Consider the following 13,702-nt stretch of genomic DNA (forward strand, 5'->3'; position numbering starts at 1 on the left):
TCCATCAAGCAGTAAAAGAGAAAGTACAGAGCACCAGCAACTTTGACCCTTTCTAAGAACGTCCTATGGACAGGTGAAGAAGCCTGCATTACCCCTTCAAAGGAACTAATCTCCTTTCATTGGTCTTCTTAACTGGAAAAGTACTCTGAAGGTGGTAAGTTCAGGGCTTCATTACCTGACCACCTCTTCTGTTGGTCAGTCCATAATTAGGGACATATATTTGTTTCTTTCCCATCAACAGAGAGGCACAGAATTATCAGAGCTGGTGGGGACCCTGGAGATAAACTAGCCCCTTCATTTTCAGAGGAGACACTTGGGGCAAAGTACCTGGACTAGGGTTAGACTGCCAGTGTGTGGGCTGAAAGGGACTCCATCTCTCCAGGCTTGGTTCCTGCCAGTGCAGGATTCTGAGTGCATCCTTTAAAGCTGTAAACATGGCATTAATATAGTCTGGTGCCCAGACCCTTTCCAAACCCATCAGCGTTTACCAGGACAAGAACCGTGTCTGCATCATTTGGTTTACAAATCCAATCCTTCATAAAAAGGTAACCAACCTAATTGAAATGCAGCGTCAGCCTTCTTGGCAAGGTTCTGCTTCTTTCTGACGCCATATCTCCCTGTTTCATCCACGTTTCTTTCCCACCCGATGACAAGCTCATTGGGAACCAAGGATGAGTCGAGGCTCAGGGAGCACATCATGCTTTGATCTGCACCTTCCTTACCCTGCAATCAGTCTCTGTCAGAGCCAGAGGGCGTAAGAAGCAAAGCCACCACCAGCTTAAAGGGCACCTTTGTGGAATTAAGAAAAGGCACCCTTTCCCCTGGGCAGACACAGTCCCACACCAAAGCACACAGCTTGTCCAGTAGAGTGGTGTCTGGATTTATGTCCCTATTTGCCCCCTTGGTCAGACAGATGCCCTTGTGCAGTACATTAGCATAGCCTTGAAGGGCAGCCCCACTAAGAGGAAGAAGGAAGAAAAAGGAATTTCTAAAAATACTATTTTTTAAAACTTAGGTCACAATCCATTGGTGGGTCATGAAATTATTTTAGGGTTGAAACTAGCATTTTTAACAGAGTAGAAAATGCTATATATATATATATATATATATATATATATATGCGCCTCACACTTAGATTTTATTTTTATATGTATATGTAAACATATACATATGTATGTATATGTGCATGGGTATGTGTATATACTGAATTGAGATGTAAAATATATTTTTTAGTGGGGGTCATGGTAAAAAATATTTAAAAGTCACTGACTTAACACAGCCTAATATGAAATGTGCATCTAATTTGGAGGTTTGCTTTGTCTTTATTCCCAACTGTCCAGTAGGAAGCAACAAGAAAACTAGAATGCATTTAGGAGTCAGACAGACCCAAGTTCAAATGCGGTTTACCACTAAATTTGGACCTTAGGCAATCATTTGTTTTCTGGTCCTCAGGTTCCTGATCTGCCAGTGGAGATGGTACCTGTTTCAGAACATTGATGTGGTAAAGATCGGGTATTAAGCACGCGTCCAGTTTTCAGATCTCTCTCTTCTCTCGACTTTGGAGAGACCAGCAGAGACCAGTGATCCAGGGACACACATGCAGCTGCCACTGAGGGTTTCCACTGCCAGAAGCCACAAAGCTGAGGAGGTGTAGAGTCCTGCAGTAAACTTTAAATGATTTTCTCCTGTGCAAGTTGTTCTCCTGTCTGTATGGAAGAACTGCCTCCCAAAGCATGCTTAAACAAAAATTACTGTTTAGCCAAGTCAATTAAATCATTTCAGCGAAAATACTACAGGTAAGCCAGGTTAGGAAAAGAGTTTGGTGTTGTGGTTATGGTGAGAATCTGTTCTTCTGTTTTAGGTAAATGTGTTAGATTTTAGTTTGGTATGGTTAGAGTATTCCACATAGTAAGGATGAGAGCCTCTGAGGACAGAAATGACAAGCTAAAGTAATCTTTTAGGTCATGTGGGTCAAATCACCCATTTTCCAGATTTGGAGATAGGGTCCTAGGACGTACAGGATCCACCAAAGTCACGTGGTTGGGGGGCACACCCCGTCCCTTGGGAACATCATTTCTTAACTCCTGGGTCACAAGGCCTCCTTCTTTAGAATAATTCATCCTTTAAAACAAAAATTGCAACAACTTCCTGCCTTGATTTAGGTGTGGAAATGTGGGGAAGTATGAGAGCTAAAGTTAGGGTTTCTCAGCATATGTTTGTAAGAGATTTTTGAGTCATCACAGCAAACTTTAAAAATGACACAAAAGACACACAGGAAATTGGCAATCTATAAATGAAAATTTGAATTCTCAAGAAACATATTTTCAACCTCCCAATTAATCAACGAAATGCAAATTAAAACAATGTAATGTTGTTTCACCTATGAAATTGGAAAACATTAAAAATGATAATAGTCCACACTACCAAGGATGTAGCAACCTAGCAGAAACTTTAAAAAGCTCATAAACTTTGTTCCAGAATTTCTGCTTCTCCAAAATCAAAAATTCATGTGTAAGGCTGCTGGCTGTAGCATTTTTTATAGTAGTGAAATTTAATATGAAAATAACTTTCTATTTTATGATAATGCTAAACAGTGAATAACCATTGTGAAAAACAGTTAATGATCTGAGGAAATGCTCATAATAAACCAAGTTAAAATGGGGCTTCCCTGGTGGCGCAGTGGTTGAGAGTCCGCCTGCCAATGCAGGGGACACGGGTTCATGCCCCGGTTCGGGAAGGTCCCACATGCTGCGGAGCAGCTGGGCCTGTGAGCCGTGGCCACTGAGCCTGCACTTCCGGAGCCTGTGCTCCGCAACGGCAGAGGCCACAGCAGTGAGAGCCCTGTGCACCGCAAAAAAAAAAAAAAAAAAAAAAAAAGTTAAAATGGTATATATTCAATATAAGTTTAAAGTTGTGCATATCCAATATCATTCAAACTTATTTAGATATATAGGTACATATGTGCATATGTGTGTGTGTGTGTGTGAGTGAAAGTCTGGAAGAATAAATGCAAAAATGTTCATAGTTATTTCTGGATGGTGCGATGGAGAGATTATAGGCTATTTAAATTTTTTTGTATTTTGATGTGTTTTTATAATCCTGTACAATGAATATATTACTTTAAGTATCTGGTAAAAATATTATTTAAAAGGCAAATCTACAATTTAAACTTTCTGTTAGAATTGCCTTTTACATTTGATTTGACTCAAAATTTGCCATTGGTAGGATCTGTTGATAAGGAGTTTTATTACAACGTCAGGCTATATTAAACATTCTGAAAGTATACAATTAAAACACGTATTATCATCCCTTGTTATATGCATTATCACTTGACAAATCCAAAGTCTAAAACATAATTTTTGGCAGTATGATGATTAAACATTCAGAGAAACCATTTTCACTATATACACCTCAAATTATTGGATACTATATTCTTTGATATATTTTTTAAATTACCCAACTATATTAGTGAGGAAGCAGGGATTTCTTAGAACCTAGAACACCAACTAAGCACAGATCCAGAGGGGTCTGTGTTGCTTTGCCTCTGAGGTATTTGCCATTCCCCAGTGGTCAGAAACTAGGATTGTGGAAGCTACAAACATGAGGCCTGATAGGGAGGAGGTAATTCAGGGGCCTCCACTCCCAATAAGCTGGAAACCCTGAAGGGTGGACACTCTTAGTGGGTGAATAAGGAAAAACAAATCTGCCTACCAGAGGGAAATAGTAGAATGTGCCTATTTTGGCCTTAGTTTTGAGTGGTACTGAAAAAAAGAGCAAGAAAAAAGAGTCTCCCTTAAGAATTTCTAAGCACAGCCTCACTCCTGGCTTTGGAGTCTGAATTCACACTACATGGGTAGAAAAAAGTCAGACATTTATGTTAGAATGGTTCCAGGTTGGTTGGGCTCCCGGGAACTTGAGAGAAGAGCAAACAAGTCCTCTCTGTTGGGATACACTTAGAACCGAGGCCTCAGTGACTCCCTACAGGTCAAGTTCCATGAAATATGAGTTCAAAGTTTTAAAAGAGGGCTTCTCTGGTGGCACAGTGGCTGAGAGCCCGCCTGCCGATGCAGGGGACACGGGTTCGTGCCCCGGTCCGGGAAGATCCCACATGCCGCGGAGTGGCTGGGCCTGTGAGCCATGGCCACTGAGCCTGCGCATCCAGAGCCTGTGCTCCAGAACGGGAGAGGCCACAGCAGTGAGAGGCCCGCGTACAGCAAAAAAAAAAAAAGTTTTAAAAGAAATCACTAAATACATAAGAAAGCAACCCCACATGAAACATAAAACAACACAACTAGATCTGCAAGGACACTAACACTAGAAATACCAATTATGAATTATAAATATACTTAATATGTTTAGAAAAATAAAAGAAGGCATTAAATAATAGAAGAAGAAGAAACAGTGAAAATCAACCTGACAGTGGTGAAAAGGAGCCACAAAACCTAGAAATGAAAAATATAATAATTACAGTTAGAAACTAAACAGATGAGCACCAGAGCAGATTAGACAAAATTGAAGAGAAAATTAGAAAGTAGAAAGCAGATATAAAGAAATGATCAGCAAGAAGAACACAGAAAAAGATGAGTAGTTAAAAGACATGAAGAACAGGTTGAGATGGTATAACATATATCCAATCAGAATTCTAGAAGATTATGGGAAGAATGAGGTAGAGGCCAAATTGGTGGAAGGCACTAATCCTCAAATTCAAGAAGTCTAATGAATCACAAATAGGGGATAATTAAGTGAGAAAATCACACCTGTCATGGCATCAGGAAAATGCCGAACACCAAAAACAAAGAGAAAACCTTATAAAGTAGTCAAAGAGAAGAGACCAACTTCTTACAAAGGAGCAACATTCACACCAGCAGCAGTCTTTTAAATGGCAAAAGTGGAAGTCGGAGACAGTAGAATTATTATTTCAAAGTGGAATGAGAAAATAACTTTCTACCCACCAAAGCTATCCTTCAAGAACAAAAGTAAAATAGATCTGTAAGCAAATAAAAATCAGGAGCAGATACTATTAACAGATTCTTGCTAAAGGAACTTATAAAGAATGTTAGTACAAGAAAAAGTCATAGAGAAAAGGTCTGATATGAGAAAAGAAATGAAGAGAAAAACTGGTAAAAATGTGGATACTTCTAAAAACATTGATGGCATAATGTCTAATTTGTAGGATTTAAAAAGTGAAGATTATACCTCAATAAAGCTGTTATAAAACATCAAGGTAGAACTTAAATTGTAGACTTCAAATCATTTACATTGGGGGAAAGGAGACTTAGTTAAAACGCTCTAAGGCCCTTAAGATGTTTAGCATGAGTGTAAAGATATTAGCTTTACACTCTGTTGAGTTAAATATATGCATTAAAATTTTTAGGGTAAACAGTGAAAGACTAGAAATAAGATGTATAAACTCCAAACTACTAATGGGAAAAGCAGATTTAGAAAAAAATCAATCCAAAACAAAAGCAAAAAAAAGTTATAAAAAATAGAAAGTTTAAAATAGCATGACAGAAAAGAATCCAAATGTAATAGTAATCACAATCAATGTAAATAAACTAAACTTTCCAGCTAAAAGATAATGATTGTCAAACTGAATTAAACAAAATGCTGCTATATTCTGTTTACTAGAGACTTAACCTAAAACAAAAGGAGGTTGAAAATAGAAGAATGAAGAAACTAAACCAGTCAAATCCACACAGATGTTCTTGACTCATCTTTGAGCAACTTAACAATCTCATTCCTTGTTAAAGTTAAAATACAAATTATCTGGTTCTAGGAAAAAAAAGGGGGAGAAGGGAGGCGAAAAGGAGAGAGGAAGAAAGGAGACAGGAAGGGAAGTGGTGATAAGTCCTCACTCTCAACATTGCCAGGATTCACAAAGTTTAGGTCATCTCTTGCTGGAGGAACCAGAGTAGCTAGGGAAACAGCCATGGGCAATCTGCCCTCTGTGTATTAAAATCCACTGGGCTTTCTGAGTCTGTCAAAGTGCCTCCTTCACCCTTTGAATCATATGCAGTAACTGAAGGGTTTGCTTTTAACATAAGTAGAGGGAAGCAAAACAAGGAAAACAGCACCATGCTGTATCCCTAGATCAACAAACAGACTGTGATACTGTGATTTATAAGAAATATATATATTTGGTCATTCAGATGACCAAAATATATTTCTCATATATATTTGGTCTTGGTTCACAGTTCCGGGCTCGAGGCTCTCAAAACCCCTGGAATTTCCTAAGTGTGGAGAGTGATAAAGGTGTCGTTTTTTTATGTTAAGAAGACAACTTTAGGAAAGCACCTAAGGATGGGGGCTGGTTGCCAATGGAGCCAACTGTGTGACTGAAGGGTGGGACTGAGGAGAGAGGGGCTGGAGGTCAAATCAATCGCCAGTGGCCAATGATTTAATCAACCACACCCACGTAATGAAGCCTCCATAAAACCCCCCAAAATGGCAGAGTTCAGAGTTGGTGAACACCTGGAGGTGCTGGGAGAGTGGTGCCTGGAGAGGGCACAGAAGCTCCATGCCTTTCCCCGTGCCTCACCCTAGACATCTCTTCCAGCCAGCTGCTCCTGAGTTATATCCTTTTATAAGAAACCAGCGATCTAGTGAGTGAAATGTTTCTCTTAGTTTTGAGAGATCCTCTGGCAAATTCATTGAACCCGAGGAGGGGGTCACTGGAACCTCTAACTTACAGCCAGTAGGTCAGAATTACAGGTAACAACCTGGACTTGTGACCTGCATGGGGAGTGGGGGCAGTCTTGTAGGACTGAACCCTTAACTTGTGGAAAACTGATGTTCTCTCTGGGTGGACAGTGTCAGAATTGAGTTAAATTCTTGGACACCCTGCTGGTGTCTGAAAATTTCTTGGTGTTGGGAGGGAAGCACCCCCTACCCGACCCCTACACGTTTGAATTGGGTCCAGGAACTCAAAAGAATGCTACAATCACAGGCATCTAGTCAGTTAAGAATTTTAGTGCCTATATTTTCTTTCTTTTGAGGACAGAGAGTTTCCAAGTCTATCAAGTAATACTCACTATAAGGATGATCTCACTGAAATCTGTACATTAATTTTACTAATTTACATACTAGGTATGGAGGGGAAACAAAGGTTGAATTTATAACATATTCTTTGCCTTAAGAAGGTTTGGGACTATACATTTGTATTTATATAATTGTTTATGGTTTAGCATCTTACCAGAAATACTTCACTTTATGAAGTTTATAATATTGTTTCAATTTCGATTTCCCCATGATCATTAATAACAATTTGCATTGCAAACACTCTGCTGGCAAGCAACTTTTCAGGAACACACAAAAAGAAAAAAGCAAGGCACACCTAAATTACTAAGTAGCCTGCCTTCAACTATCCAGCTTTAAGCATCTTTATTTAGACCATTCCCTTCATTTGAACTGGGCTGACATGCTGTCAGATTACAGTGCCAAGTCTAAGAAGAAGTTAAATACCATGGACAGCTGCTTTCTAGGCCAATGACAGCCTAGAACCATAGCAGATCAGGGGACCTCAGCAGGCAGGCCAGGCACACTGCAAAACATGCCAGATGCCCTGAAACTCCATTGCTTCACATCCTGCAGGATTCAAATTAATTCCCAACCAGCTCTGGAGAGGTTTTTGGAAGATAGTCCCAATCATTTATAAATAAAAATACCCTTAAAACAAAAATCTCTGCTTAGCATAGATATTTCTAAACCACAGTTTACGAAATAAACTTTCAGGACAACAAAGGCATTTGAAGGTTTCCTTGGAGTTTATAATAATGTCTTCCCTGCATACGTTCACTGTATATGAAATTAGGCTTAAAAATATTATAATATGACAAATACCACATGCCCCTAAGGGAGACAACAGCCTGCTTAACTCAGTGACTCACTGGCATGAACTACAATCTTCAAGGAATATTTTGAAATTCTCAAATTTGAAATAATTTATCCTGATTCACTTTTCATTTAAGAACAAAAGATGAAAGGAAAGGAACTAACACTTAGTGAACAACCCACATTTGCCAAGGACTATGTTAGCTGCTTAACATTCATTTCTTCATTTAGTAATTTTCCCAACTTTATGAAGTAGGTATTATTATTTTCATTTTCCTAATTAGGAAAATGAGGCTCAGTGAGTTTATGTGACTTCTCTGAGGTCACAAGTCTTATTATACACCTGGGCTAACACCCTTTTTCCCTGAATCAAAGCCCAGGATCTCCTTACCATGTCATGACACTACACGACATTTTTTTAAACAATAATATTATCACTAAAAGATGCAATAAAAATATCAAATTAAAAAACCAAACACCAGGTGGAACAGTTAAATAAAACAGGAAACTATTACTTTAAATATGAGAAAAATGTTTGTATTTTCTAATTTTTCATGCTCCACGGTTGCCCCATCATCAATAATGAAACCAAATTAAGATTTTCAACTGGTCCAGGAAGCAAGCAGTTTCAAAGATATTTCACTGTCTACAGCCCAGCAGAATTGATGAGTTTTTAGTAAGAACCATTGATGACTTGTATAAAAATATCTAAAATGTTTCCTCCACTTTCCCATACTCCCCTCTTCCATAATTGTGCAATTAAGACAATGAGGTAGCTTTGCCTAAAAATATGCTTAGTATTTTGCTTCCTAAACTCTTGTACAGTACATTACTCTCTATGAAGACTCCATTGAGGGCTGTCTTTGGCTTGGGGTCTTTTTCTGAGTGTTCTGATGATGTTAGAAGCACTGACTTAGGTAGGAAAGGTGGAGTATACAGCCAGAAATCGACTTTGCAGATCAGAGAACAAGACAGCCAAGCTCAAAGACTCATCCCTCCTTGAGACACCTTATGTTCAGTGCCTAGAGAGCAAAATCTCCGTAAGATTCTGAAGTCAGACATCTGATAAAGACCAACTGCTGAAAAAATTTTTTTCCAACAATTATTCAAAAGTGAAATTGGCAAGGTAAAATTTCCTAAAGGAAATCACACATCATTATGTACTGTTCCACCTAAAAATATCTGTGTTCCAGCATACCGAACAAGACTTAGCTATGTTAAAAAATTCTGGTCCCATGATAATTTATAGTTCAATCTAGTTACTGAATGACAAAATAAATAATAATGATTAAGTGGAATAAACTAAAGCTATTTGGTGCTCAAAGGAAAATAATAAAATGAACATATTTTGGAGGTAAATCAGAAACAGGAGATATAGTCATGAATATAATTTGCTTTCTTTTTCAATTAGGTAAATCCAGAATTCCAAAATTTTTAAAATGCACAATATTAAGCATAGCAAAAATTATGGATATGAGTAACAACTTTAAGGAATGCCAGCCTAAGTTATTGACTTTTAAATTACCATTAAAATGACATGACAGTCACCTAATATAGTAGGTAAAAATCCTGCAAGAGCTGATTTAATGAGTGACTTATAATTTATTAAAAACCTTCTGTAAACCATATTTAAAAGGTTATTACTAAATGCACAAAACCACCTCCTTCCTCCCTATCAGAAGACAAAATCCCCCTGCAATCTTCAATACACCATTGGACTGCTCTGCAAATTCCTTTTTCATACACGTTGCCAACATAACCTTTAGCCGAGTCTGTGCCTAAGTTAATAAAGTTCCACTGCGGCATACCAAAACGAAAAAGTACTGAGTTCTCAAAAAGACTTTTTAGCTTTGATGGGCCCAGGATATTTATAAGACACCAAATCATTCCCTTGCCTCTAAAAAACAGGCCTTTCCCTCGGCAACTGTTTAGCATTCTAATTGGAATACACACATAGACGACTAATGCAAACCACTCAAACTTGTAGCCAGTCTTGAGGAGATGGCTTGAGGGATCATCCTCTGGGCTACAAAATTAGATCAGGGACTGGGCTCCAGTGATGACCCTGTCTCATGCCCTCAAGGATACAGACTCAGTATCACATCTGAATGCTTATTTGCCACGATTATTTTTTTACTACAGTTTCTAACAACCAACCATACACTGAGTGATACGTTAGAAAAAATACAGTATAGAACATTTCTTTTTTGCATGGAATAAATAGAAATATTACTAGTGGTTTTTTTGTCTGTGCTTTGCTTCTATTTCACGGCTGCTACAAAAATGATGGATGGTCATCAAACTTGAACATAAAGGAATTATGCTAAATTAATATCATTTTTTCCTTCATTCTGGACAAAACATCTCACCCTCCACTCAACATCCGTTTTTTGCATACATGAGAATTTCCCCAGATGCAAGTATGAAAAGTCTGCATATGTATTTTGTTTTACTGTTTAAAATCACATTCCGAGACAACATTCCAATGTTAGGATATAGATCAGAATGGCATTACTCTACTTAACAGAAAATTTTATTGATGTGGCCCATGGATTATTTTTAATAATTAATCTGTATTTTTGCAGATCGATTTCTTCTAAGCTCTTTACCAACTTGCTTGCTACCTAAGTGGTAGGATGGCCACTAAAATGTCATTAAAACTCCCTCAAATCCTACCATAAAAAATATTTTGGGTCATGTTTATCACGGCGTGCAAAATGGGCCCTCGAGCTACAGAGGCAGGCAGCATGGCTTGCCACTGACTCTTTCACATATCCCGATCGGTGCCTGGTCGAGTGGTCTGAAGCACTATTGTGTGCATCAAGAAGAATGGCCAGGACCCATTCTAACGACCAGTCCTGCTAGGCCCTAGGCTGCTGACTTAAAGATCCAGCTCTGCTGACACAAACTTTCTTCACTAAGCACCTTTAAAGAGATGGTTCTTGATAACTGTCACATGTTCATTTAAATCGAAAAAGCCCTGCAACTTGCAAGGCACACACACACACTTTCCCATGAAAATAAAACGGCTCACAAAAATAAGAAAATAAGCGACAAATAACTGCTGAGCCTGCTCTGAGAAGCTTATGTAACCTATATTTATAAATGTTTTACTCTGAGGCAAGTAGCTTGAGAACTTAGTAGACATTCCCCAGAATACCCCCCAAATTATTTTTCCCACTGTCATGTTGGTCTGGCTGTCAAAGAAATGCATAAAGCACCCTGCTACTCATTACAGCCCCAAACACCATCCCATTTAAAAAGTGGCAGATCTAAAAAACATAAGAGTTCAGAGCTATGGTCAAGAAGACATTAAATAAACAACCACCACCACCAACCTTTGCTTGGGCCTCTGGCGCTGTCACCTTGACGACTTTGTTGCGGTTTATCATTTGCTTCACCCATCTTTCTACTTGGACGTTGAATTTCATGAAAACCACATAGCCAAAGTAAGCTGTTAAGAGAAGCAAGCTTTCCCACCACATGATAAAGTTATCCAGGAAAAATATGATCAGCATGATCAAGTCAATGATGTAGAAGGACACATCCCGAAAGAGTGGCCACCACGTCAGGTTTAAGATTTCTCTGGAAAACAGAGCACACATGCCAATGACAAAGAGGATGTTGAACACCGCTGAGCCCACGATTGTGCCAATGCCAACATTGCTGTGAGCGATAAATACCCCTATGAGAGACGTGAAAAGTTCTGGGGCTGAGCCCCCGGCAGCCATAAAGGTGGCTCCAGCCACATCATCAGAGATGCCCAGTTTTTCAGTGATGACAGTCAAAGAGGGAACAAAGAACTCATCGCAGACAATGGCTAAGGCTATGAACATGTAGATCATTCCAATGACATGGAGAATGATGGCACCTTGTCTCCGCTGCTCGAGGGAAAAGATGTCTCTTGGGTAGTCTCCTTGGGCATGATCTGTACTATTCTCAGATTTGCCTTCCTGAGAAACAGGTGGCTGTGGCGTATAATCTCGAATCTTGTCATTTAAATCTAAGAGAGTTCTTTGACGGTAATCGTGTGCTACCCTGGGGCCACTTGCACCACTGGCCTCTCCTGTGCTCGGTGTCTCTGTCTCAGAAAAGGCACTGATTGAAAACGGAACAGTGCTAATGGCTACCAGGCCCATGAAAAGGCCTAAGATTCGAATCAACTTCAGTTTTTTTCTGACATTATAATGTCTCCTGCAGCCAGATGGTGACTTATCTGAACACCATTTCTCAAGGAAAGAGATGGTGGTAGTGCTTTGGTGCAGATCCATCCTGGGTCTTCTGGTGGATGTGGTGGTCTTCGAATTGTACACTCAACCAGATGGTTCTTTCATACTTTTCCTCACTTTACAGTTAACAGTGCTTCTGGGGTGCTTCCACAATCAGGGATTCTTAGGCTTCACATGAAATATTTTCAACATTTATGCTTAAATAAAAATAAAAACAAGGATATGTGAATCGTAAAATCATGTCTTTTTTACAAAACAACTTGGCAGATATGAAAAAATCCTATCCTATAGCCATGTGACCTTGGATTAAGTTCCTTAATTTTTCTGTGCCTCAGTTTCCCCATTTCAAAAATTAGGACAATTACAGCACCTACCACCAAGTGCTGCTTTGAGGATGAGTTAAAATACATGAAGCATTAAGAGTAGGACGTGACACATACTAGGCACTTATGACAGTGTATGTACAAAGGCAAACATTTTGGTAAATCCAATGTTAGACATAGACTATGTATTTGTGTCTGTTAAATACAAAAATTTTATAGATTTAGATGGAAATCTTTATTTATCCCACCTTAATTCATGTAACAAATAACCTCCCAGGGCTAAAAAAGGTATCACTTCCTTTAGAATTATCTACGTATTTGACAACCAAAACCACTGTCTTTTCTTTTGGTCCAATTATATAATTCCAGTTGCAGGCACACTTTTCTGATTAATCTATCACTTGGCAAGGGCTGAGTGTTGGAGGAGACAGCACTCTTTTCCTGCACACATAAAGATCTCAGGATCCTATTTTTCATGGAAAGCCCCTCCTATAGCAAATGCAGAAAAGTAGCCCTTTAAAAATTTAAGTTTACAAAAGAATGTTCTGATGACATGAACAAACTGTCTTCCCTAAATATCTAGACACTGTATTCAGCTAAAGCTTATTTTAAAAAACAACCTTTAGTCGTATTTAAAATAGACAACTTAGTAAATCAAACAACTTCTAACAAGTAGGCTGCTTCAAGACATCAAATGTGTATTTCATAAACAATATGCAAGCTGTAGTGATACCTCTGTCCACAAAATCTGCCAAAAATAGCCCTGACACTGACTCTCTAGTAGGTGAGATACCCAAGCAGTTTTCATTCTCTGTCTCCACAGAGAAGGGTAAAATACCCACACATGACAGCTGATATTCCGAAGGTTCCCCTTTTTAATTTTCTTTAAAAAACAGTTTTGTTTTGGGGTTTTGGTTTTTTCTTGTATCAACGATTTCATTTTAGAGGCATTCGCTGAGATCATCTCAGGTGTAAAATAAGCTAATTAAACACACGCCAGTGACACACTGAGATTAGCTGGAACTCAGGTTTGCAGAGGGAGCCCAAATCAAACCAGGCTGAGATGCTATTACTCCTGAGATAAACCTAACCCAGCACAGAGATTCTCAGCTGGCCTGACAGATGTCTATGCTTAGCGTGAACGATTAAGCAACTCACTGCGCTCGGGATTGTCACAAAGCTCGGCCGGGGCAAACGTCAGGGACAGACTCAACTCCCAGGGTGCGCTATCGGCTCCAGCCTGAGCCGGGCTCGACCTGCAAAACCCACCGCTCCGCCGGCGAAGTGCACCCCCAGCCGCGCCCCAACTTTGCCGTGTGT

General features: G+C 39.2%; 1 protein-coding gene across 2 annotated transcripts in view; it reads right to left on the minus strand.

Annotated features, from left to right (window-relative positions):
- The window catches only part of SLC24A2 (solute carrier family 24 member 2), a 240,791-nt gene extending 228,685 nt beyond the window's left edge, over window positions 1–12,106 (minus strand). For both annotated transcript variants that reach the window (XM_060014790.1, XM_060014789.1), the window contains exon 1: window positions 11,169–12,106. In XM_060014790.1, the coding sequence (XP_059870773.1) occupies window positions 11,169–12,101 (933 nt within the window). In that variant the 5' untranslated portion in view covers window positions 12,102–12,106. The remainder of the gene's footprint in view (window positions 1–11,168) is intronic.
- Window positions 12,107–13,702: the final 1,596 nt, after the last annotated feature.

This window comes from Delphinus delphis, chromosome 6 (genome assembly GCF_949987515.2).
Source record: "Delphinus delphis chromosome 6, mDelDel1.2, whole genome shotgun sequence".
NCBI classification, from domain to species: Eukaryota; Metazoa; Chordata; class Mammalia; order Artiodactyla; family Delphinidae; genus Delphinus; species Delphinus delphis.